The sequence below is a fragment of the Procambarus clarkii genome, chromosome 73, assembly GCF_040958095.1.
Source record: "Procambarus clarkii isolate CNS0578487 chromosome 73, FALCON_Pclarkii_2.0, whole genome shotgun sequence".
NCBI classification, from domain to species: domain Eukaryota; kingdom Metazoa; phylum Arthropoda; class Malacostraca; order Decapoda; family Cambaridae; genus Procambarus; species Procambarus clarkii.
In genome coordinates this window covers 25,063,864-25,089,119 of record NC_091222.1, presented here as the reverse complement: position 1 = coordinate 25,089,119, position 25,256 = coordinate 25,063,864, and the positions used below count along the sequence as shown (strand labels likewise).

The window sequence follows — 25,256 nt, the reverse complement described above, 5'->3', positions numbered from 1 at the left end:
CCCATAGTGATGTTCTCGTAGAGATGCAAGATATTCATTTGTCCAAACATCATTCCATTTTTTAATTATGCTGGACAGATGCTTATACGCTTATACCCCTGAACCAACTTGCTCTGACCCACATACGAGGGATCTCTGATCTCATCGTCCACTAGAGATGGTACTAGAGTCAGGAGTCTATCATACATTAGGTGGACAGGACTTTATGGCTCATCTTGAGTAGGATCATCAGACAAGTATGTCAATAGCCGGTTATTCACCCTTGATTCTATTTCCGTGATTACTGTCTGGAGTTCTTGAAGATTGATTTTCTGACGGTGTAGAGATTTTCTCCAGGTTCTTTTAACAGTTCCTATTAACCATTCATAAAATCCTCCATGCCATGGGGCTCTCGGAGGGATAAATTTCTATCTGCAGTGACGCTGTTCCAGTGTGGAAGTAACTGCAGGATGGGAACAGATTTCCCGTAGACATGCTTCTCCAGCTACCAAGTTTGCTCCGTTGTCTGAAATCATCGGCTAAGGGCATGATCGGCATGCTGCGAATCTGCGGAAAGCCTGGATAAATGACTGAACAGTCATATCGGGTGTTACCTCTAAATGTACTGCCCTGGTGGTGGCACAGGTGAACAGAGGTATGCCTTGATAGGTTGCTTATCTGCAGTCCCTGTTAGATATATTGCTCCTGTATAATCCACTCCAGTCCTCTCAAAAGGATGTAGATGGACCACTCCTTCCTTTAGTAGAGGTGGTGGCCCTGGATAAGAGCAAGTTCTTGCATCGTACCTTCAGCATATCATGCAATTTTTCAAGATTGATTTGACTGACTGTCTGTCTGTCTTCCCCGAGGAATCCAATACTGCTGTCTGCTGTGAGTGTGTCTAACACTCCTCCACGTTTGATGATTTGTTGATGTGTATGTAACACAATCAACCTTGTGATCCAATGTTTTCTTGGTAAAAGCCATGGATGCACAGTATCTAGATTGATATCTGCGTGTTTAAGTCTCCCTCCACAACGCAGAATGTTGTGATTTTCTTGGTCTATCCACAGACCGAGATTGTGTTTTAACTTATGCGGAAGATTTTCATAGTTATTCCCATAAGTTTCTCTCTGGGCTTGTCTTACCAAATAGATAAGTGCATCTGGAAAAGTGTATTTTATACCTCTTTTCCTGAGATAATGAAACACGTTCTGTGTTACATTGATTAATTTGATGAGCGAGGGGTAACGAGTACAATCCAGGACTGATATTTGAGCTTGCTGCCTGGTGGTAGTTATGGTTTGTGTCGTAATGACGTGTGGCTTTTGTTCCGGCCAACTACCATTCACTAACCATCAAGGCCCATGAAAGCAAATATCTGTCTTTGCAAACTGTTTAAACGTCATACCTCTTGATAAGTGATCACCTGGATTATATTTTGTTGGTACATACAGCAATTTAAAGCCTGCAGAAATTTCTTTAATTTCTGAGACGCGATTTTTTACATATGGAGTTGGACAGTTGTCGTTTTATTTATTTATTTATTTATGCATATACAAGAATGTACATAAGGAATGTGAGGATACAATTATGGTAATTACAGTCTTGTAAAGCCACTAGCATGCGCAGCGTTTCGGGCAGGTCCTTAATCTAAGAAAATTTTAAGGAGGTAAATACTTGCAAAATTTATAGACAAAAAAATGATAACAGATTACATGGAATGAAAAAAAAAAAAGATGAGAGAAAATTATAGGTACAGTATATTAAAGCACATAGATAGCTATGATTGATTGCAATGACAGCTTAAAATGGTAGTTGACAACAAATTGGTAGGCACAATACAGCAGAAACAATATAAGATTGATTGCAATGACAGCTTGAATGGTAGTTGACAAAAATTGGTAGTCACAATACAGCATATGGCTAGCACATAAAAGAAGACAGCAATGAACACAATGATAAGGTTGTTTGATATTACATAAAAATTAGGAGATTGGGTACCACTAGGTACAGAGCAAATTTAAAGCTCAGTGTAGGAAACTAAATAGATGATGTTAGGTACTTTTTGGTTTTGCTTTTAAATAAGGCAAAAGTTTTACAGTTTTTCAATTCACTAGGGAGTGAGTTCCATAGACTAGGTCCCTTAATTTGCATAGAGTGTTTACACAGATTAAGTTTGACCCTGGGGATATCAAAGAGATATTTATTTCTGGTGTGGTGATAATGGGTCCTATTACATCTGTCCAGGGAGAGTTTCAGAGCATGGTTTGCATTTAAGAACAGGGTTTTGTAAATGTAGTTGACACAAGAGAATGTGTGGAGGGAGTTAATATTTAGCAAGTTTAGAGATTTAAACAAGGGAGCTGAGTGTTGTCTGAAAGCAGAGTTAGTTATTATTCTGATAGCAGATTTTTGCTGTGTGATGATGGGCTTAAGGTGGTTTGCAGTGGTAGACCCCCATGCACAGATACCATAATTAAGATAGGGGTAGATTAGTGCATAATATAGTGAGAGGAGAGCAGAGTTAGGAACATAATATCTGATTTTGGAGAGTATACCAACTGTCTTAGAGACTTTCTTAGTTATGTGTTGAATGTGGGTGCTGAAGTTGAGTCTCTTGTTTCGTACCCATTGTAAAACTGCTTCATTGTCAGACCATATAATGACATCTTTGATGTTCATGGTAGACAAGACTTGTTTGATATGCACTGCTAAGTGTGTGTGCCAGTTAGCAATGCAGTTAGTTCCATCTGAGGCAAAGTCCTCATTTTTAATGGAGCGACTCTCGCCTTTGAGGTGATTAGATATGATTGATTGGAAGTCACTAAGTAAGCACAAGCTCCAAAGGCTTTGGCTGACGAGTCTGCGAATACATGTAGTGTTACTTCATCATTTTCCTCGACTATGTGTCTCGGAAAGACTATCTTTTCGACTAAAGTTTGTTCTTGAGCCATTCCCATCCAAGCTTTTTGTAACTGGAGTGGTAGTGGATCATCCCAACCAACTTTTGTCTTCCAAGCTTCTTGCACCAATAAATGCCATTAATAGTTAAAGGATTTAGTAGACCAAGTGGGTCGAATACTTTGCTAACTTGTGAAAGCAAATCCCTTTTTGTAGCAATGCAATAGTTTACTGGTACTGATTTGATTGATATTGTGTCTGAGATTAGATCCCATTCCATACCTAACACCTTTAGTGATTCTGGTATGTGATATTCAGGGTAATCTCTTGCTATTTGATTATTCAATGTTGCATTATTAGAGGCCCATGATTGTAGTGGCATGTTGGCACCTTGTAGCTCCTTGTTGGCCTCTTGATATATTTGTAACAGTTCAGTAGTACTGTTGACTGTCCCTTGAAAATTATCTACATATAAATTTTGACTGATTTCAGCCTTATAAGGACTAGATGATTTCTTCAGATGAGTATCTAGAGTTGCTTGCAGCAAAAATGGGCTAGATGTAACAGAGGAGAATCTGTAGGTCACAATAGGACTATTGAGATCCTCTGGGTTCTCTACCCCTAGAAACTTAGTGAAGTCCCTATCTTCTTCCTGTAAGCCAACTCTTAGAAAGGCTTTGCTTATATCTGCTGAAAACACATATTTGTTAAGTCTAAACTTCAGCAGTATGTCATACAATTTCTGATTTGGACTTGGACCTGTTTGCAAACAATCATTTAGACTGGTTCCTTGGGGTCCAGATTTAGAGCTACAATTAAAAACTATCTGTAAAGGAGTTGTTTTTTTATTCTCTCATCACACCCATGTGTGGTAAAAAAATTGGCCTGTTTGCTTATTGTCGTGTTTCACGACTTCGATGAATTTATTCTTTAACTGTTGAGCAATAATCTCATGGTAGAGTTGTAAATGTTCAGGCCTTTTCCTTAGCTTTGCTAATTTAGATTTAAATTGACTATAAGCCATATGATAGTTGGTAGGTAAGGTTTTATGGTTGATTTTCCATGGTAGCCTTACCCAGTACTGTCCATGGTACTGTACAGTTTCTGAGTACTTATTATATGTACAGACATCAGGATTTGGTTGTTCAGGAATTATTCCTATTACATCAAGTTGCCACAATTTATGCACAGATTCCAATCCGTCATCAATCATGTGGGGGATATTAAGTGGTGACTATTCTTTGCCTAGTCAAGCCACTATTACAGTTTCTGTATGATGTGATTTATCAGGAGTTGTAGCTTCAAGATCTAGTACTCTTGTTTGAATGCAAACTCCTTGGTAGATTAGTTCCAGCTGTACAGTAGGTAATGTATCTGTAGTAATTGTTTTTTATACTAAGGCATTAACATTACTCTGTACCTTACAGAATTGTACAGCTGATGAAGAATTATCTTTCGGCTTTGCCTGTGATATACAGTAGATTTATTATTGATTCTGTTGGCACAGTCTGCATCTGCATACGCTGTGCTTTGATAGGTATGTGCTTCCTGACGGAATAAACATCTTGATGCACTTTTAGCTCCTTTTGTTTTATCTGTCTTGGGAGCTAGATTTCCTACAGTTCTGTTAACTGTGGGTGATATAGCATATGAGCCAACATTACTCTTTCCACTTTGCAGAAGAGGAGTGTTGTTGCCTTGATTTCTGATTGTCAGTTTGGACATTTTTGTCCGTGGATTCACCTTTAGTGATTTTTTCTTGTGATATGACATTGCTACAAGTATGTAACACTTGTAGGTAAGTAATTACATGCAAGTAGGTCATACAAGCATGTAACACTCGTACTCCTCCAAGGATTTCCTTAAAGGATGAATTGCATTTGTTATAATGTGTATTTACATTATTCTTGATGTGATGAAGCATTTTGCTTTATTTTTTCTCGGCTTTGCCTTTTCTATTAAGTAATTCTCTTTGAGATGCTTGATTGGCTTCAGATTTTCTGAGGCTGCTTTCACTCCAGTGAAAGCATGAGATTAGGTGATCAAGATTATATTCTTGGATTAAGATAGTTATCTTAGATGAATGATAATACAAAGTGTTTCATGCCCGAAACGCTTTGCGTAATAGTGGCTTTAGGCATTGTATATACTAGCCCTCTCTATAAATCCATCACTCGTTGTAAAATCTCTTGTATGTATATACCTTACCTAAATAAACATTTGATTTCATTTGATTTGATACTTGGATTGACATTGTCAATGTGCTGTTAGCCTTAAGATTGTAGATTAGTGATGAGGGGCTGTTTAGCCAATCAGATTGTGATTTGAGATTAAGATTGGTCTTAATCCCCAATGGTAGACTATTGTAGCCAAGTGATGATGACGTTTGTCTATCACCTGATTTAAATGACCTGTAGGCTGTAGATTAAGGTTAATGATTTGCTGTTTAGCTAAGTGATGAGTTTGTCATTCAACTGATAGAAGTCGCCAGTAGGCCTTCAGGTTTCTTGACTAGTATCCACTGTACTTAGCATGTAACAATTGTATGGCTTTATCATAATCTTCATCTGTTAATGACAAATTTACAATGATCTGTAATGCCTTCTTACTTGGCCCTAAAAACATGGTAATTGTACCTTTGGGAGCTCGGCTGTTACATATGGGATAGTTGAGGTACCAACTGAGTGCATGATATGTGCTCACATTTGGTTGGGGTACTGCTGGTAATGCAGGTTTGATTAAAGGATCTAGTTGATCCTGGATTTTATTTTCATAAATTGCTGTTTCAGCTCTGGTATCCTGAAGTTCCCTTTGGGTTAAATCAGCATTAACTCTTTCTGCTAAATAAGTCTCAGAAAGACATTGAATTTTATCAAATTTTTCAACAGCTGTTTTAATTTTGTTATTCATGATGATTAAATCAAGAGATACTTGATTAGCTAACTTTTGACATTTGTCAATCAGTCGAGTCAAGTGATTTTTTAACACTTTATAAGTGTCCTTTTCTTTCCTGTTTCTGTAGCAGGTGAAGAATTGCCGTCATCTGGATTTTTCTGAGTTTCGGAGATATTTTCTCTTTTTTAATAAGAATATGTACAATGTTAATGTATTTTGATAAATGAGCTTTCCTGTCTACTTAGGTAATGATTCCAAAGATCGTCCTTCCTTTCCTCCCTGGATTCTGGATGTAACAGGTGCTCAATTGTCAAGTGTAATAATTTGGTTTGCCATCCAAATGCACCGAATGCACCAAATCGGTAAATTTTGTAATAATTTAAAAAAACCAGCGTTGAATGTAATGAAACGCCATTTTCTGGGTGAGTCCCGGAGGCTCCCCGGAGCTATCCCAGGCTGATATGCTAATGTCAGACTTTGGCATCAGTCATGTGTATGGAGTTCTTAGGCCTACCGGGGACCACGGCCAGAACCGGGCCCCCTCAGAGAGGCAAGGGGAGCAATGGCCTATAGAAGCCCCCGTGTAGTTGGAAGCATTCTATGTCTGCCATCGACCGGAACAGGCACCCAGAAAGGTAAGCGCCCCAAAACAAACCCCTATTCTGGTTAAAATTGCTACCTAATACCGAACTAGTGGATAGAACTCCCCAACCGAAAACAAGCAAATTAGTGTGACGTCACACACTGCCGCGCCGCTGTCTGCGCAGCTCCCCCCTCCCCGGGAGGGGGAAGGGGGAGCCCCAGACCCCCCGCGCCGGCTACCCACACCTCAGTTCTTGAGGCTGGATGTCAAAAACGCGAAAAACCGCCGACCGGAGGGAGGGAGGGATGCCGGGGAGCCTCCGGGACTCACCCAGAAAATGGCGTTTCATTACATTCAACGCTGGTTTTCTGGGGGGAGCCCCGTCGGCTCCCCGGAGCTAACTACCCACAGACAGAAAAAGAGGGACTTACCCGGGAGGCGGTCGTCGCTCACCCCTCAACTCGAAGCCGAGACAACTGGCTGCAACCGCCGACCCAATGCAATACAGGCCCGACGAGGGCCAGGGACATTCACAAGGTAACGAGCAGCCAGGACCCTGTTCGACCGCCAAAATCCCCGCGCCCGAATATCAGACCAAGACATAATCCCAAAGACGGCAGCAAGAGCCGCGAACTTACGAACGTCATGGGCACGGGGATAGACCGCAGGCTGGCTAGACCTAATAACCCTGCGGACGACCTGAGAGACCCGAACCCGCGAACAGGGAAGAAGGGAAACCGGATCAACCCACAGCGCGTCCCCGGACACAGAAGCTGTGGCGCGCAAATAACGGCGAAGCGCCGCAACCGGACACAAAACATGATGCACCCCCGGCCTGACCAACCAAGCATCAACCACCCATGGACCCCTCCGGAACGCAGCAGTCTCATTCTTCGCCAGAAAAGAAGGAGACGGCTGCAAACGAACAAAACTATCACCACGACCAAAAGAGCAGAAACCCCTGCGCCGGAGGAGAGCATGAAGCTCCCCTACCCGACCCCCAGAGGCCAAAGCCAACAAGAAAAGTGCCTTGGAAAAACAATCCTGGACCGAAGGGGCCACAACGAAACGAGGAGATGAAAGGAAAGAGAGCACTCTGTCCAAAGACCAAGACGGCTCAGGCGACGCATGAGCAGGCCGGAGGTGAAACAATGCACGAGACAGCTTGCGAAACGGCGCAGACGTAACATCGATACCGAAAGCAAGCTGAAGCGGCTCCGCCAGCGCCGCACGATACGAAGCGACAGTGTTAGGCATAAGATGACGGTCCTGAAACAACCACGAGAGGAAGGACAAGACCACCCGAACAGACAAGGAGCTAACACGACGAAGACGCAAAAAGAAACGGAAGGACCGCCAGGAAACTTCATACTGCCGCCGAGAAGAAGCCCTCAGGTGGGACACCAACAAGGAGGCCACCTGATCACCATAGAGATGATGATAGACTCGAGTCAAAAAAACCATACGCGAAGACTCGAGGAGAAGATCGAACCAGCTACGTGACGTACCGGCCCGATCTGCTGAAAGAGGCGGAGCCGCGGGAAAACCCTCGGGTTCGGACACCGAGCAACCAGCGCCTGAAACCAAGGCTGGGCCGGCCACCAAGGGGCCAGAAGGACAACTCTCCCCCGGTAAGTCTCTAAGCGAGTCAGGGACCTGGAGCAACAGCCGAACTGGGGGAAAGAGGTACAGGAACCCCCACCTCGACCAGTCGAGCCGAAAGGCATCGACCCCGACGGCCTCGCAATCGGGGAAGGGCGCCGCATAAACGGGAAGACGCCGCGACCACGCCGACGCGAAGAGGTCCACCTCGGGGCGCCCGAACGTCTGGCAAAGCCAACGGAAGGACTCGTCGTCGACCGTCCACTCCGTGGAGAGGGGAACGAAGCGAGACAGGGCGTCGGCCAAGACGTTGGACACGCCCCGTACGTGAACCGCCAGGAGAGCCAAACCCCGAGAACTCAGCAGACGAGTCACCCGAAGCGACCAACCCCAAAGAGACAAGGACCGCATCGAACCCCCGCGGTTCAGGCAATGAACCACCGGAGAGCAGTCCGAATGGAGCCGAATCGTCGATCCGCGGGCCACCCGAATCCTCCCCAGAGCAAACCACACTGCCGCGAACTCCCGCACCGTACTGTGAGCTCGACGGAAGGACGGATCCCAACGCCCCTGGCCGGCCTGGTGAGCACTGGTCACAAAACCCCAGCCGAGAGACGACGCATCCGTGTACACATCGAGCGAGGGCTCGGGTAGGCGCCAAGGCACTGAACCCCGAAAAACCCGAAGAGGAAGCCGGTGACGCAGCAACCGACGCAAGTCCCCCGGGGGTCGAACTCTGCGATCGCGAGAGGCGGAAGGGGGAACCCCGAAGGAACCAGAACAGCCGTCGAAGCCAAACCCGACCCGGCGGGTAGACCACCATCGCGAAGTTCAGGCTCCCGCACAGCCCCTCGAGCAACCGCCGGGTGACCCGAGGGCCCTCCAGAAACAGACGAAGGCGGGACCGCAGCCGCAGGAGAGACTCCGGAGGGAGAGACAAGGAGGCGGTCCGAGAGTCCCACACGAGACCCAGCCAAGTCCGAACCTGAGAGGGAACCAGATGGGACTTCCTCCAGTTCACCAAGAACCCGAACCCGGCGAGCTGGGAAAGAACCAAATCCCTGGCTAGCAAGCAAGCTGACTGGCTGGGAGCCCAAACCAGCCAGTCGTCGAGGTAGGCCAACACCCGAACACCTAGGAGACGCAAACGAGCCACCACAACCCGTGTAAGGCGTGTGAACACGCGAGGTGCCAGGTTCAACCCGAACGGGAGACAACGAAAGCGGTAACTCAGACGCCCCACTACAAAACCGAGCCAGTCCCTGAACCGCGGATGAATCTGGACATGCCAATAAGCGTCCCGGAGGTCCAGGGACACCATCCAAGCACCCGGCTCCAAGAGGAGCCGAACCTGAGACAGCGTAGTCATCCGAAAGGAGGGGCAATGAACCCAGGGGTTCAGACGGGACAAGTCCAGAATGAACCGCAGGTCCGCGCAGTCCCGTTTCGGAACCGGAAACAGACGGGAAACCCATCTGAGGGACGACGTCGTTTCGACGACGCCCAAGCGTACCCACTCCAAGACGACTCGACAGAGCGCAGGGGAAGAAGCCTGCCCCGCCAGCCCCGACCCCCCAAAGGGGGGAGGGGCCACCCAACGCCACCGCAGGCCGCGAGACACGACCCGAAAGGCCCACGAATCGTGGGACCAGGCGCGGGCGAACAGCGCAAGCCGCCCCCCCATCGCCCCGTCAAAGGGGCAAACCGCGAAAGGGCCGGCGACCCTTACGAGACCCAGAACCCCACACAGCGCGAACACCGCGCCGACCAGACGAGGGAGGGTCCGCAGGAGGAGCCAACCCCAAACCTGACACCAGAGGCCTACCACGACGAGAGGAACCCCGAGCCCTGGCACGACCTTTCCGGGAAGACCCACCCCGGGACCCCCGGAAAACCAACAAGTCCGACATCGGACGACAAGCCGCCAACGCAGCCTGAATAAACTGCGCCACGGCCGACTCCCCAAACAGGAGAGGACAAAAAGGTGAAGAACGCCTAAGAGCCAGAGCCCAAGCAGATTCCACGGAGGAACCCAGCACCGCCTGCCGACACGCGAGACGGGAAGCATAGAACAGGGAAACCGCATCCCGCAAAATCGGCGTGAACAGCTTCAACAAGGCAGCCGACGAACGCACAGCCGAGGACAAGGTGCCGGACCCCGGGACGGACCCAAGCGTCCCCACATCCTCCACGAGCCAATCCGAAGACAGCTCCAGGAGGGAAAAGAACCGCAAGGCCGAACACAAAAGGCCCCGAGCGCGCAAGTCCTCCGCCACGAGCGCCGCCGAAAGGGAGGGAACCTGCACATGGAGCTGAATAACGCCCACATCGCGGGGAAGGGCAGGGGCAAACAAGCACTCATTCAGGTACTCAAGTTCACCCCACAGGAAAACCTGAAGCACCGTGGAAGCTTCCCGCCACTCCAGCGTGCGGGAACGACAGAAGGAATGCCAGGAATCCAGACCAAACAAGGGGCAGTCTGCTAGCCAGGATGACTCCGGAACCTCGTAACGGAGCCAGAAAGGGAACGAAGTCCCAAACCTGAACGTGGACGGATCCATTTCCGAGGCATAATCCGGGTCACGCAGGAGGTAAGCTGCAAAGGCCGCTCGCACCACACCAGGTTGGATGCGATAAGCCGAAAACCTCCGGAAGGACGGAACCGACGTACCCGGGGGAACACGGAACCGTACCCGGGGAGGGGCCGACACCAAATCCAACTCGTACGCAGAGGGGGGGAAAGAAAACCCCACTCCTTGTAACAATAAGCCCCGCTCAGTGGGAAGAAAAACCCAGGCGGGGTCCAGCGGGGCCTAAGGCCCCCAAGTCAGCCCCTCCCCAGCCTCGAGGTCCGTCACCACAGGACCCGAGGCCGAGTCCTCTCCCCAAGCCCCGACCCCACAAGACAAGGACGGAGCAGCCGGAAAAGCTGGAGGAAGGGGGGCCCACTGGTCAGACCCTGAAGCTTCGGCCGGGAGACAAGACTCGAATGCCTCTGCCGCCCCCCCGGAAGGGGCAACCCCCGAAGCTGCCCGAGTCTCGAGATCAAGTAACCCCTGCTCCGACCCCGAAACCCTCAGACGCTTCGGGGCCGGAAGCAGGGGCGGGGGACCAGAACGAACAGAAGGGGTAGGACGAGGAGGTGCGGACTGAACCAGGATCGAAGCGACCCCCACCCCCAAGTCCGGGTCTCGAAAAGCAAAGCGGGGCAGCCCCGGGGCATCCGGGGAAGCAACCAACCGAGCGCGTTGCAACAGACGAAACCTAGACTGCAACGCACGTGCCGCCCGTACCCGAATAGAATCATCAGAGGATTGGGTAAATTGAGTCACAAGCAAGCAGCAACACTCACAGGACTCAGGGTCGAAAGTATCACCGACCCAACAGGCAGCGTGGCAGAGGCAAAAACAATGAGGGTCACCCTGAGACAAGGGGACCGAGCAACCCTCAAACTCGCACACAGCGAGTGGGGACTCCGGGGTCACATCCATCGGACCCACGCGCCCCCTAGGGGATTCCCAGGGTCCTGAGCGTTTACTTTAAGAGGACTCGCGCTCAGGTAGTCCCAGGCAGGGTGCTGCAAACCGGCGCCCAAAACTACCAAGCAAACTTCTAAAGCTGAACCCCAGGGACGTGTACACTCACGGGGACCTAGCAGGGGGCGCCACCGAGGAGAACAGTGGAAGGGCAAAAACAAACAGAATAAAATGACAGAACCCCCCACCAGGCAAAAACAAAAAGAAAAACAAAACCCCGCAAGAGGACAGCGAACCCCAAGGAACAGAGCCGGCCGCGATGTCGGGAATTACAAGCTGAGCAGCACCCTGCGCCCCTACCAGTGCAAACTGCCTCTTACCTGCCGGTAACAAGGGAGAACAGAACACCCAAGAGCCCAACAGGCGGCCGAAAAACCGAAAGGTAAAACGGACCAGCAGAGGCAGACCCCGAGGAGCCTGTGGAAGGTGGCCCCAAGCCCCAAGGGCAGTACTTACAGGGCACCTAGGGAAGGCAGCCCTAGGCGCATGCAGCCCGAGTACTGAAGATAACTCCTGGCTCTCGCACCCACAAAACTAACACCACACTCAAAGCACAGTGCAGTAGCGACACCGGAGCCAGAGCACACGACCATCGCCTATAGCATCAGCCTCAAGAACTGAGGTGTGGGTAGCCGGCGCGGGGGGTCTGGGGCTCCCCCTTCCCCCTCCCGGGAAGGGGGGAGCTGCGCAGACAGCGGCGCGGCAGTGTGTGATGTCACACTAATTTGCTTGTTTTCGGTTGGGGAGTTCTATCCACTAGTTCGGTATTAGGTAGCAATTTTAACCAGAATAGGGGTTTGTTTTGGGCCGCTTACCTTTCTGGGTGCCTGTTCCGGTCGATGGCAGACATAGAATGCTTCCAACTACACGGGGGCTTCTATAGGCCATTGCTCCCCTTGCCTCTCTGAGGGGGCCCGGTTCTGGCCGTGGTCCCCGGTAGGCCTAAGAACTCCATACACATGACTGATGCCAAAGTCTGACATTAGCATATCAGCCTGGGATAGCTCCGGGGAGCCGACGGGGCTCCCCCCAGAAAAAATAGTAAATGGCACTATTTTTGCAAAATTATTAGAAGATCTATTACCCTAATAGAGGTTTGATAAAATACAGTAAAATGCCTACTGGTTTTACCTGTAATAGGGTTTGATACAGTTGATTATGAATATATTGTAATGATATGGTCTTACTGTGTTAAAAACACTTTTTTAAAGAGTATTTTTTAATGAGCAGCTCTGAAAATCAGTTAATTGCAGATAATGCTAGATAACACACTTAATGTGTGTATACATGTTACCACAATTGAGGTATATAATGGTATATATAAGTAAGCTGTAATTGTGTCTGACACTGATAAAATTAAGTACTGTGGTTTTTGACACAGAACTGTTACTAGTATGTTATGAATGCTTACTAGGTAATGGACATGGTGGCTTAAGCCACTGTAAACAATTTGTTTACTTAGATATATAGATATTATAAATATTGGCTGTGGGCTGGCTCACCTGAGCGGACTCCCTCTCCCTCCCTGTCGAGGAAAGGGGGTGCTAACGAATGGGCGTGCTATTGGGATGATGATTCATTGTTCTATTTTGGGACAGATCTTTGGCTCTTCAGACGTAGGTCGCAATTTTAACCAGTTAGAGATTTGTATTGTTTAGCCTACCTTTCAGGTGGTATTCCCCAGTCGTTGGCAGACATGACAAACTAAATGTAGAGTGCTCATACTGGCCATTGCTCCCTATGCCTCTCTGAGGGACCAGGTTCTGGTGCTGATCTCCAGTAGGCACTCTAATTTCTGGAAATGATGACACCAAACTAATATGGCACATGTCAGTTTGATAGCTTCAGGGAGCCGACATGGCTCCCAACAGAAAACAAATCAGTTGAGCGTTTCATCATATTTGACTGTGCTTATGTGAACTGGTTGAGAGTAATCGGTCCGTCTAATTACCAAAAACTACCACATACTATACACGCTTCAGAAAACTTCCTGGCAATACGTTAGTAATGAATAAATATGATATATTTACTCATTATAATGTGGGTGCTGAATGTACAACACGAAAAAACATAATTTTAATCTGAAAAAGTATCTTTTTATAAAGAAATTAGACGAAAATAAAAAGCTGGTGACGCCAAATCAAGTCGACGATCCAAGCTTCGGTTAGGTTAGGTTAGGTTTGGTTAAGTTAAGTTAGGTTAGGTTAGGTTAGGTTAGGATAGGTTAGGATAGGTTAGGTTAGGTTAGGTTAGGTCAGGTTAGGTCAGCCTAACTTAATATATCATATTTATTCATTACTAACGTATTGCCAGGAAGTTTTCTGAAGCGTGTGTAGTATGTGGTAGTTTTTGGTAATTAGACAGACCCAGAGTAATTGTATGAACGGACCTGAGCGAAGAGTGTAGCGAGGACGAGAAGGGCCGTGAGAGTGACCATGACTCGCACGTCGAAGAGGGAGGTCCTGAAGTAGAAGGTGAGGTAGCTGATGATCATGAGGATGAGGGAAGGAATGTAGATGTTGAGGATGGAGTTACCAAACTGTCGCGTCATGGGCACCCGGACCCGAGCCTCGCCTGTCAGGTAGTCCTTCCTCAGGAGCACCTTCACGTCCCCGATCTGAGGCACACACAAGCCGCTCAACCATGTATAAACCAGCTATATTATAATATACACGCTATTTACTCATTGAAAATATACTCAAAATATTTAATATGAAAATGTAAATTGGACTCTTGGAGGGAGTTCAGATGCTGACCTTGTATTCATTGAGGACATTGCTTCCCAAGTAGACAACGGTGGAGTTAGAGTGGACTTCGAGGAAGGACACCTGGCCAGACACGATCTGAAGGTGGATGTCACAGTGCTGGTTGTCGAAGGGGTAGAGTGTGAGGTCGAACTGACAGGCGTACACTGTGCTGTACTTCCTGCTCACAGATATGGGGTTCTCTTCTCCGGAATACATGTCCACTGAAGCAATACATCATAAGCTTGTCAATATTTAGCTCACAATAACACCAAATGGCACATTGATAATAATGACAAAATAAATATATTTGTATCAATCAACTGAGAGTTTACATATGCTAATAGTATATATATATATATATATATATATAAATATATATATATATATATATATATATATATATATATATATATATACAGTATATATATATATATATATATAACTTTAGAACACTTTCCCACCAGGAGACTCGAACCCTAGCCAGCACAGAAGCCTTCCAGCAACTGGCATAACAGGTACGCCTTAACCCTCTCCACCTTAACCCTCTCCACCAAGCAGAGTCTTGAGGTGGGTAGAATTCTACCCACCTCAAGACTCCGCCTCTATATTGGAGCGGAGACCACCTCTATATTGGAGCGGAGTCTTGAGGTGGGTAGAATTCTACCCACCTCAAGACTCCGCTCCAATATAGAAGCATCAAGAAATATGGACCAATAGGCTTTCTACAATCACTTCCATTCAATACCCATTGTTTCGTGTTCTGTCTTGTGTTGATGAATTTAATACCCAATTAATACCACCTCACCCCATCCACCTCACTCAAATGTAGATATAAACAAATCGGAGATGTGTAAGTTCTATTCAGTTGTGTATGTGTAAACTAAAGTCTTTGAAAATGTAATAAGTTTTACGAAACACGCTCAAGTGTCGCGTCAGACTAGAAATAAAAATGAATTTTGGAGAATTGATTTTTGAATTACCACCAGCGGTGAAAAGAAATGTACGAAAGATTGAGAAAATTCATGTTAGAATTATTAATCTTACTTTTTCGGTCATATTTAATAATATATGTCATCAGGAAAGACTGCTACCAAAATATACTAATATATATATATATATATATATATATATATATATATATATATATATATATATATATATATATATATATATATATATATATATATTAGTATATTTTGGTAGCAGTCTTTCCTGTAGACATATATTATTAAATATGACCGAAAAAGTAAGATTAATAATTCTAACACGAATTTTCTCAATCTTTCGTACATTACGCTTCACTGTTGGAGGTAAATCAAATGAAGAAATGAAATGCGTAAATCAAATGAAGAAAATGAAATGCGAGTGAAATGGCCTGGAAAGTAGAGTTGGAAATTCTGTTGGACGACATATTCGACCTCGAGACACAAAAGAAGGTCACTACCAAAGATACCTTACAAGCAGAACTTATTGCAGAAGGAGGAAAGAATCGAGGCAACTACAGAAGCACCATACTGTCCCCCGAGCTTAAAGCGGCAGCTAAAAGCCTTCGTGAGAACAAGGAGATAGTTGTCAGGAGAGGAGACAAGTCGCCAATATATGTCATTCTTAAAAAAGACGAATATCTGGCGAAAATGAACATCATACTCTCTGACCAAACTAAGTTCCAAAGGGTAACGAAGGACACTACAGCCGAATTAAAAGCAAAGGTCAACAAACTGATCGAAACTGTGAACGCCAAGAAATCCGGACTCCACCTGCCAAAGATCATTGGGGAATATAAACCTGGATATGCGTATGGAAATGTCAAGACGCACAAGCCTGGAAACCCACTTCGGCCAATCATTAGCCAGATACCCACACCCACGTACAGACTGGCGAAGCGACTCAACGGCCTACTGACTCCTTATGTTCCTTGCGCCTTCAGCCTGAAGTCTCCAAAGGAATTTGTGGACTTACTGCGGGGCACACGGGCCACAGGGATAAGAGCCTCGTTGGACGTAGAATCGCTGTTTACCAACGTACCTGTGGACGAGACAATCGGAATGATAGCCGACAGAGTGTATCGTGATCCAGCCTGTACTCCTCTTGACATGCCAGAAAGTATTCTGAGGAAACTACTCCAAGCTTGTACTAAAGAGGCACCCTTCTTGAGCCCGGATGGGCACATGTATAAGCAAGTAGATGGGGTCGCCATGGGTTCTCACCTAGGTGTCCTGTTTGCAAACTTCTACATGGGTACCATCGAGCAAAAAGTCTTAGTCGACATGAACTTGAAACCGGCCATATACTGCAGGTATGTTGACGACATTTTTACACAGGTACCTGATGTCAGACATCTGCAGGAGCTGAAGGAGGCATTTGAGCAGAGTTCCGTGCTGCGTTTCACTTACGAGACGGAAAAGGATGGGAAGCTGCCTTTTCTAGATGTAACAGTCATGGAAAAGGGCGGAGGTTTCCACACTGCAGTCTACACTAAGGAAACAAACATAGGAATGTGCCTAAATGCCAACAGCGACTGCCCTGACAGGTATAAGAGGAGTGTTGTTAACACATACGTCGACCGTGCTCTCAGCCACAGCTCAGAATGGAAGCAAGTCGACGAAGAACTCTGTAGGGTAAGGCAGGTCCTAGTCAATAACGGCTTCTCCAATGGTTTCATCGAAGACATCATAAGAAGGAAAGTGAAAAGCCATGCAACCTCTGAAGAGACAACTAACACAACACCTATACCCCCTATTAGACTATTTTACAGGAACTTCTTTTCCACAGCTCATAAAACGGAGGAAAGGGTCCTGAAAGATATTGTTAATAGAAACGTTATCCCTACAGACAAAAATCAGAGGATACAACTGACGATTTACTATAAAACCAGAAAAACGGCCAGCCTACTCATGAGAAACTCTCCAGACACAAAACAGAACGCTTTAAAAGAGACTAACGTCGTCTATGCCTTCAAATGCCCACTTGGGGACTGTAAGCTCCAAAAAAAACCCAATATATAGGCAAGACAACAACATCTCTTTCTAGGCGTTTAACGATGCATAAGCAACAGGGCTCCATTAAGGAACATATAATCTCTTCCCATAACCAAACCATCGCCAGAGAAATCCTAGTAAACAACACAGAAATCATCGATAGATACAGCGATAGCAGGCGGCTTGACGTTTGCGAGGCACTACACATCAAGAAGTCAACACCAGCAATCAACAGCCAATTATTGCACAACTATATTCTACCCACCTCAAGACTCCGCTCCAATATAGAAACATCATGAAATATGGACCAATAGGCTTTCTACAAACACTTCTATTCAATACCCATTGTTTCTGTTCTGTCTTGTGTTGATACTTTTAATACCCTATTAATATCCCCTCTTGTTCTGTCTTGTGTTAATGCCACATCACCCCTCCCACCTCACTCAAATGTAGATATAAAATCAGAGATACGTAAGTTCTAATCAGTTGTGTATTTGTGAAGTCTTTGAAAATGTAATAAGTTTTACGAAACGCGCCCGTGTCGCGTCAGACTAGAAATAAAAATGAATTTTGGAGAAGTGATTTTTGATTTACCTCCAACAGTGAAGCGTAATGAACGAAAGATTGAGAAAATTCGTGTTAGAATTATTAATCTTACTTTTTCGGTCATATTTAATAATATATATATATATATATATATATATATATATATATATATATATATATATATATATATATATATATATATATATATATATATATATATATAATAATGTTTCCAAAGAGGTGACTAACCTTCGCCTGCAGCTCCCTCGTCCCTTCCCAATGGCTGAGTGAGTCTTTTGACAAGAGTGTTGGTATCTGCAGCCAAGAGTGTTTGGTCGATGGTGTCTGTGTTGAGAAGCTTCACCAGCGGCGACCACAGCTTCATCATCACGTCTACAGTTGGGCTGTTTAGGCTGTCATTTGACTTCAAATTATAATACTGAAGCCTGTTATCAAACCATATCATCTCTATTTCATAAGATAATTTCATGGACATCGCTACCGTCTGGATATCTATGGATTTAATGATAACATTTATGACAACTGGAAGCTTCGAGTCCTCCTTCCCAGGCACTCTTGGAGGAAGATTCTGGTGGTAATCTTTGGGGAATAAGATGAGCTCGCATTCCAGCTCATCGCTTAGATCTCTACAATCATATTTGAGATCACAACGATAGTGGTGAGGGATGCAGGTCCCGTCATCACATGTATAATGGTTAGAGAGACAAGGTGTGAGTAGCATGAGACGTCGACCACCGCTTGGCTGGCCGCACACCTCTCTCTCCAGCTGCCACCATCTGCGCCCCATTGGAAAGTCGGGATCAAATTCTTCCATCTTGGCTATGATGTAGTCCTGCACTGCATTGATGTAAATCCATGTCCCATTCACTTTCTTAATGTGGTTTGATCCGTAACTCCTGAAGATCAAACCACCGTATTCCTCTTGGTACGCGACAAAGTAAATGTTACGCAGTTCTGGCTCACATGTCCCTAGCAAGGAAAATCTCTTGGGTTCAGTAAATGTGCAGAGTGCGCACCTACGCCAGGAGCAGTCATCGTCAATATGGCCGTCTAGATTTATTGCGCCACAGTTTTCATATCTATAACCATTAGGCTCATCTGGTGACCAGTAGGTGGAGTTATCAATATAATTCTTGTCATAAGAAGCTACCCAAACATTCTCTTGCTTCTTATCATTGAGAGGACTCCAGATGTAGACAGGACAATGGTCACCATTAGGCCACATGGTCTCCAAGAGTTGATACAGATGCCGGGCATCTTGCAAGCTTTTTACGAGTGGCAGGTGAGTGCCCAGAGCCTCACACAGGTACTGAGCGGTGTCATCTGTAACATCAGGAAACCAGAAGTAAATATTGCCCACTTCTTGATTACAAAATTTGTCCAGAGACATGTCATAAGAAGTTACGTTGTGGAGCGTCCAGCCTGCCTCCCATGAGAGGAAGTTTCCCTTGGGGTCAGTTTGGCAGGCTGCCATCTTCTGGATGTCTTTATCACCTAGTATACTGTCCCACACATTGACCTGTAAGTAAACAGTTTATGAGATTTCATTTTAGGATTTTGGAAAACAAATACGGAAAAAATACAGAATAGGAAGATAATGTTTATTCACATTAAAAATAGTTGCTCAGTTTCACAAAAGTTAAGTTATTCTTAACTATTGTGACAACTTGATTATTTATAATTTGAGCACATCTCTCATTACACACACTAATGTGTGTGTAATGAGTGTAATAATGTAATGTGAGGGAAGAATGTGTGAGGCAATAAATCCTCTAATCAAATAAATCTCAAAATAAACAATACCCAAATTTGTAACAAATTAGATGGAAAATTCCTTGGCGTTCTCATTGATCACAAGCTGAATTTCCAGGGACACATTCTAAATATATCAAAAAAAGTTTCAAAAACTGTTGGCAGTCTTTCTAAGATCAGATATTATGTACCCCGCCCTGCCCTGGTTACTCTCTATTACTCCCTCATCTATCCATATCTCAACTATGGTATTTGTGCTTGGGGTTCTACTACCCAAAATCATTTACGTCCTCTAATTACTCAACACAAAGCTGCTATTAGGACAATATCCAACTCTAGCCCCAGACATCACTCGGTACCCCAACTCAAATCTCTGAATATGTTAGATATTAAGTCACTGCACATTCTCTCTTGTGTATTATACATATATAAAACGCTGAACTGTAATGCCAATCCTGACCTCAAAAGCTTCATTGAAGGTTGTAACAGAACCCATGAGCACCACACCAGAAATAAATACAGTTTTGATATTCCAAGAGTACGACTTAATCAAACTAGAAATGCTCTACAAATCAAGGGACCCAGAATGGGGAATGATCTTCCCAACCATGTTAAAGACTGTACCTCTCTCAACCAGTTTAAGATAAAAACTAAACACTACCTAATAAATTCCCTGTAACCTACCTTAACCCTCTATTGTCAACCCATGTCTGTTATTTTTTTTTTCAATCAACACTGTTTGTCAACCTATTGTATTTGTGCTGCTTTTTCAGTCATGTTCCCCCTTTTTTTTATCTTTATTTGTATTTGTTCTCACCACATTTTATTCTTTATGCTCAATTAGTATTAAGTTCTAGATATTAATGTTTTTCCTGTCCGAAACGCATTGCGTAATAGTGGCTTTAGGCATTGTATGTACTAGCTCTATCTATATATCGATCCATTAATGTAACATCACTTGTATGTATGTACCTTTCCTGAATAAACATATTTATTTATTTATTATTTACACACACACGAATGTGAGCTTTTGAGAAGCTCATATATAAGTACTTTACGAAAAGAGACCCAGAGGTTAAGAAAGCATTGCAAGAAACAACAGTGTATGCAGTCAATTCCCAAGAAGCAGGAAGGAGTTCCATCTACCTACAATTTTATTTTTTTCTATTTATATATACAAGAAGGTACATTGGGTTTATGAGAATACATAGCATTAATGTTTTTACATTTTTGCAAAGCTACTAACATGCATAGCATTTTGAGCAGGAAAAGAAGAAAAATAAAGAAAATAAAGAAAGAAAGAAAGTAGAAGATAAAGGAAAGAAAAAGGAAGAAACTAGAAACTTACTAGAAAGATAAAGAGCAATAGTGGTAGAATGACAGAGGGAAAAAAGGAGTGGATCAGGAGGGGGGGATAGGAATGCTGTACAAGGAATCATAAACAATACACATATGGAGAGAGAGAGAGAGTAGCAGTAAAATAGCCACCAATCCACCTAAAATGAAAGTAGTTATAATAACTATTTGGTCGAAAGTACCAATATGTTGTGATGGATCACCAGAAGGTGGACTTTTGTATTGTTGAATTTTAAACAACTGGAACCGTTTTTAATAGCAACATAATGTGACTTAAGCTAATCTCTCCTTCCAATCCTCACCCTAATGCACTCTAACCTAGGCCTAATCTATACTATTAGAGAGAATTTCTGTCTGTTCAGTGATGGAGGCCATCTGCTTGGCACTAGACTCTCCCAAACTGGCAGAGGGAATGGTCTGGGGTATGGAATGAACATAGGTTGGTCGGGGTTGCCAGAATTCAAAAGGGAACAGTGTGCCAGGATCACATTCAGATCCCCAATGACGATTTTTAGCACCACTCGCCAGCTACGCAGCTAAATATTTTCAAAGCAAACGCTTTAAAACACATTGTCTTTTTATGGCAATATGCACTATTATACACTGATCTCAGGTAAATTAATAGAAATGTCCTGCTGTCGATAATTTGCCCGTACTTGCATAAAACAGGCGATTCTTCCACAGCTTCAAAGGTTTCTCAAGCCACAGTATTTTATCAGAGTAAAGAATAACTTTTTTAAATATTTAACACCACTAAACTCCTCTCACTGGCGACCACCCAAACATTAGACAATTTCATATTTTATAAGAGAAAGACAGACAGATACAGAGACCAACATACAAAGAGCACACAGAGGCAAACAGCAAGAGATATACAGAGAAAGAGACAGAAAGTAGATGGATGGAGAGGTGGATGCATATAGATAGAGGGATAGATTGACAGATTTTTTTTGTACTTCAACACTTTTTCCCAATCTTATCCTTTATGCAGAATATGAATAAAATATACTCTTAATACTACTATATTAATACTAAAAATAACAAAAATACCAGAACACTTCTAGCTGGGTACTAATAAATCTCAAAACTCTGAAGGTTCAGATCATTCAAATATACACAGTTCACTACTATGAATACTCTAGGAAGTCTACCATTAATTATTTAAAAAATGAAGAATGCAACTCACAGCTGGGATTAGCGTATCCTTGTCACTTAGTTTACTGATGGGTGAGGAGGTTATAAAATGCAGGTATACTACTCATTCTTGCCTGCAGCTGCTGAGAAGTCCCACATTAAAGTTTTAACATTTATATTTAGGTTATAGGAAGTGAGGCGTCGGTTCGTTGCCATGCACATACACTTCAAACAATGAATATTAATAGCCTAGCCTAAACAATTACTATAGTTCTCTGAGTGTTAGGTTATCTTACATATAACAACCAATAAACAATTTTATTTTTATAGAGATATTATGGCATGTAAATAATGCAGCAAGTAATTATCCACTTGCATAGGTTGAGGTAAAGACCCCACTATATACAATACAATACAATACAATTTTATTTAGGTAAGGTACATACATACAATAAATATTTACAAGGATTGTTTAACTTATAGGTATAGCTAGTACATACAATGCCTAAAGCCACTATTACGCAAAGCGTTTCGGGCATGATAAACTTTAATGACAAGCTTAATACTAATTGAGCATAATGAGTAGAATGAAAACAAGAAATGAAAACATAGATGAAAAAGCAGCACAAATACAATTATGTCGACAAACAGCGCTCTTTAAAGAAAAAAACAGACATTGGTTGACAATAGAAGGGTAAGGTAGGTTACAGGGAATTTATTAGGTATAGCTTCACTTTTAACTTAAACTGGTTGAGAGAGGTACAGTCTTTAACATGGTTGGGAAGGTCATTCCACATTCTGGGCCCCTTGATTTGTAGAGCATTTCTAGTTTGATTAAGTCGTACTCTAGGAATATCAAAACTGTATTTATTTCTGGTGTGATGCTCATGGGTTCTGATACAACCTTCTATGAAGCTTTTGAGATCAGGATTGGCATTATAGTTTAGCATTTTATATATGTATAATACACATGAGAGAATGTGCAGTGACTTAATGTCTAACAATATTCAGAGCAATAATATCTAACAACAATATATCTAACAATATAACTGATATACTCTGGAAGAAACTACGACACGTCAATAAGAAGACATAAAATTAATAACATATGAAACAATTACAACTATCCTTGTTAGGTAGATACTGGGTGCTCGAGTCAGCCTTCTGGTAGTTGACTCATTCCCATTCCCTCTGACAGCTTGGGTGAGCCTAGCCCCAAGGCCTCTAATTTTGGACAGACAGGTAGACACATTCTCACTTATAATACAGATATACAATATTTCTAAATGCTACCTGTCTAAACCCTCCAAGCACCAAGCCCTACACATTCTTTGTCTTTGACGAATCTGTAATCAACAGAGAATCGTTAATAATATTTAGTTTCATATACCATCAAGAAGACAAACATAAGAGTTATTATGAATGCATCACATGAAATATAACTTATCTGAGAGCAAAGATATAAATGTTTTAATGAAAGTTTCTCTGGTTCGTACCAGAGGTATCGAAAGCCACCCAACAACCTTGTAGTGTTATTTAAAGAATACATATAACGTATTTGCTTACTAGGTTGTGATACTAAATGGTGGAGGTGAATAAACTGCTAATAGCAGCATACAAACACCTTTAATTTTGCATTAGGGCCTTCTTGCAGAGTTCCTAAGAACCTTCGTGACAGGAATTTACAGAGAAATACATGACTCTTAATGAATGCACTTACCTGAGTAATGTCCCCACTGAAGCTGTCTGGGGCAGCCTGGCCATTACCCACAGCAACATAGTCACCAAAAGCCGGCCGGTTGATGTTATAGGAACTGTTTCTCACACCCACTCCATCAAGAAAGGTTTTAATCAAGAAGGTGAGGTGGTTATAGGTGAAACAAAGATGGTACCACCTGCAAATGTACAGCTTGGTTAGGCTTCATGTTGATAGACAAATGTTTCAAACAAGAATTCATGAGTTTCAAACAAGAATTCGTGATAAACTAAATATACTTTGTTTTGTATACATATAGGATCTACTTAGCAACGTTTTGTTGCTTTCCATTGTTTTATTTTATTCTCACTAACACTTCAAATTTGGGTAGAAATTAACAAATACAAAATAAAAGCCAAGCAATTGCTCATGCCATAATGAAGTATTTGCCATGGTCATAAGCATACCAGTATCATGTTTATCTCATTTCTCTAGCCTTTAGGAGAATAATTCCTTACAAGTTTTGCCATGAGAAGAGAGATTGCCACCATTTGTCTATTCAACTGCATCACTGAATATACATATTGACAAGAAGGTGCCTCCATTCTTGACATCCCAACTTGTTTCCACCTTCCCTCATCACACAATACAAAGCTAGCTATCTTACAGGACTGTAAGACTCAACAAGACGTTTCTCTAGGCCCACCTTGGTAATACACTGCCCCAGAAATATCCTCCCCAGGACAGTTTCTCAAAATCAGCACCAAAACTAGCCTTGTGCTTAACCTTCACCTCCTGCATACAAAATATTTACCCCAACTTGACGACAATCTAAACAGATTCACCCAGTGATGCCTAAATCTCAAATTATCACTTAAAAACTTAAGAACATAAGAAGCAATAGACGACAGCAGAAGACCTACTGGTCTTAATGACCAGAAGGCATTTGGTCTACCGGTCAATAGGAGACAGATCCTATTTATCTAAAACCCTATTACCAAGCTAATGTTTGCTTTTATATTTTTTAAAATGTAATTTTTTAAATTTAAGATAGTTATTACTAGCTCTGAGCTGGTTGCACATTGTCACACAGTATAACTCAGATACACATGAAGCAAATGTTAGGATAACTAAGACCACTAAGGTAAGTGTTTGGTGTAACTTAGATTCCACTGAGATAAGGGTCTGATATATAGCTTAGATACCACTGAGGTAAAAGTCTGGTATAGCTTAGATGCCACTCTGATAAAAAAACTGCATGTATTCTGGCAGACTTCTTGCTGATGTTTTCCCAGCATGAAATTTTTAATTTAAAAACATTTTTAAAAATCACAAAGTTTGGTTTGAATAACGTTTTATAAATGTTTTTTGACATTTAGAAATGTTAACATGAGGCCAAGATGAGTTTTAAGTCTTTTTAAGGTTTTATAAAACCTCTTTTTAATCTCATGATATTACGTTTTATCAAACATTTTTTAATCTCATGATATGTTTTTAACCCCTTGGAGGGTGCAAATCATATACAGG

General features: G+C 43.5%; 1 protein-coding gene across 1 annotated transcript in view; it reads right to left on the bottom strand.

The window, feature by feature from the left end:
• The window catches only part of LOC123774134 (uncharacterized), a 55,119-nt gene that overhangs the window by 9,656 nt on the left and 20,207 nt on the right, over nucleotides 1-25,256 (bottom strand). Inside the window, exons 2-5 of the mRNA XM_045768262.2 lie at nucleotides 23,754-23,928; nucleotides 18,020-19,310; nucleotides 14,256-14,467; nucleotides 13,889-14,116 (exon numbers count right to left, since the gene is read on the bottom strand). Coding sequence (XP_045624218.2) covers nucleotides 13,889-14,116; nucleotides 14,256-14,467; nucleotides 18,020-19,310; nucleotides 23,754-23,928 — 1,906 coding nt within the window. The remainder of the gene's footprint in view (nucleotides 1-13,888; nucleotides 14,117-14,255; nucleotides 14,468-18,019; nucleotides 19,311-23,753; nucleotides 23,929-25,256) is intronic.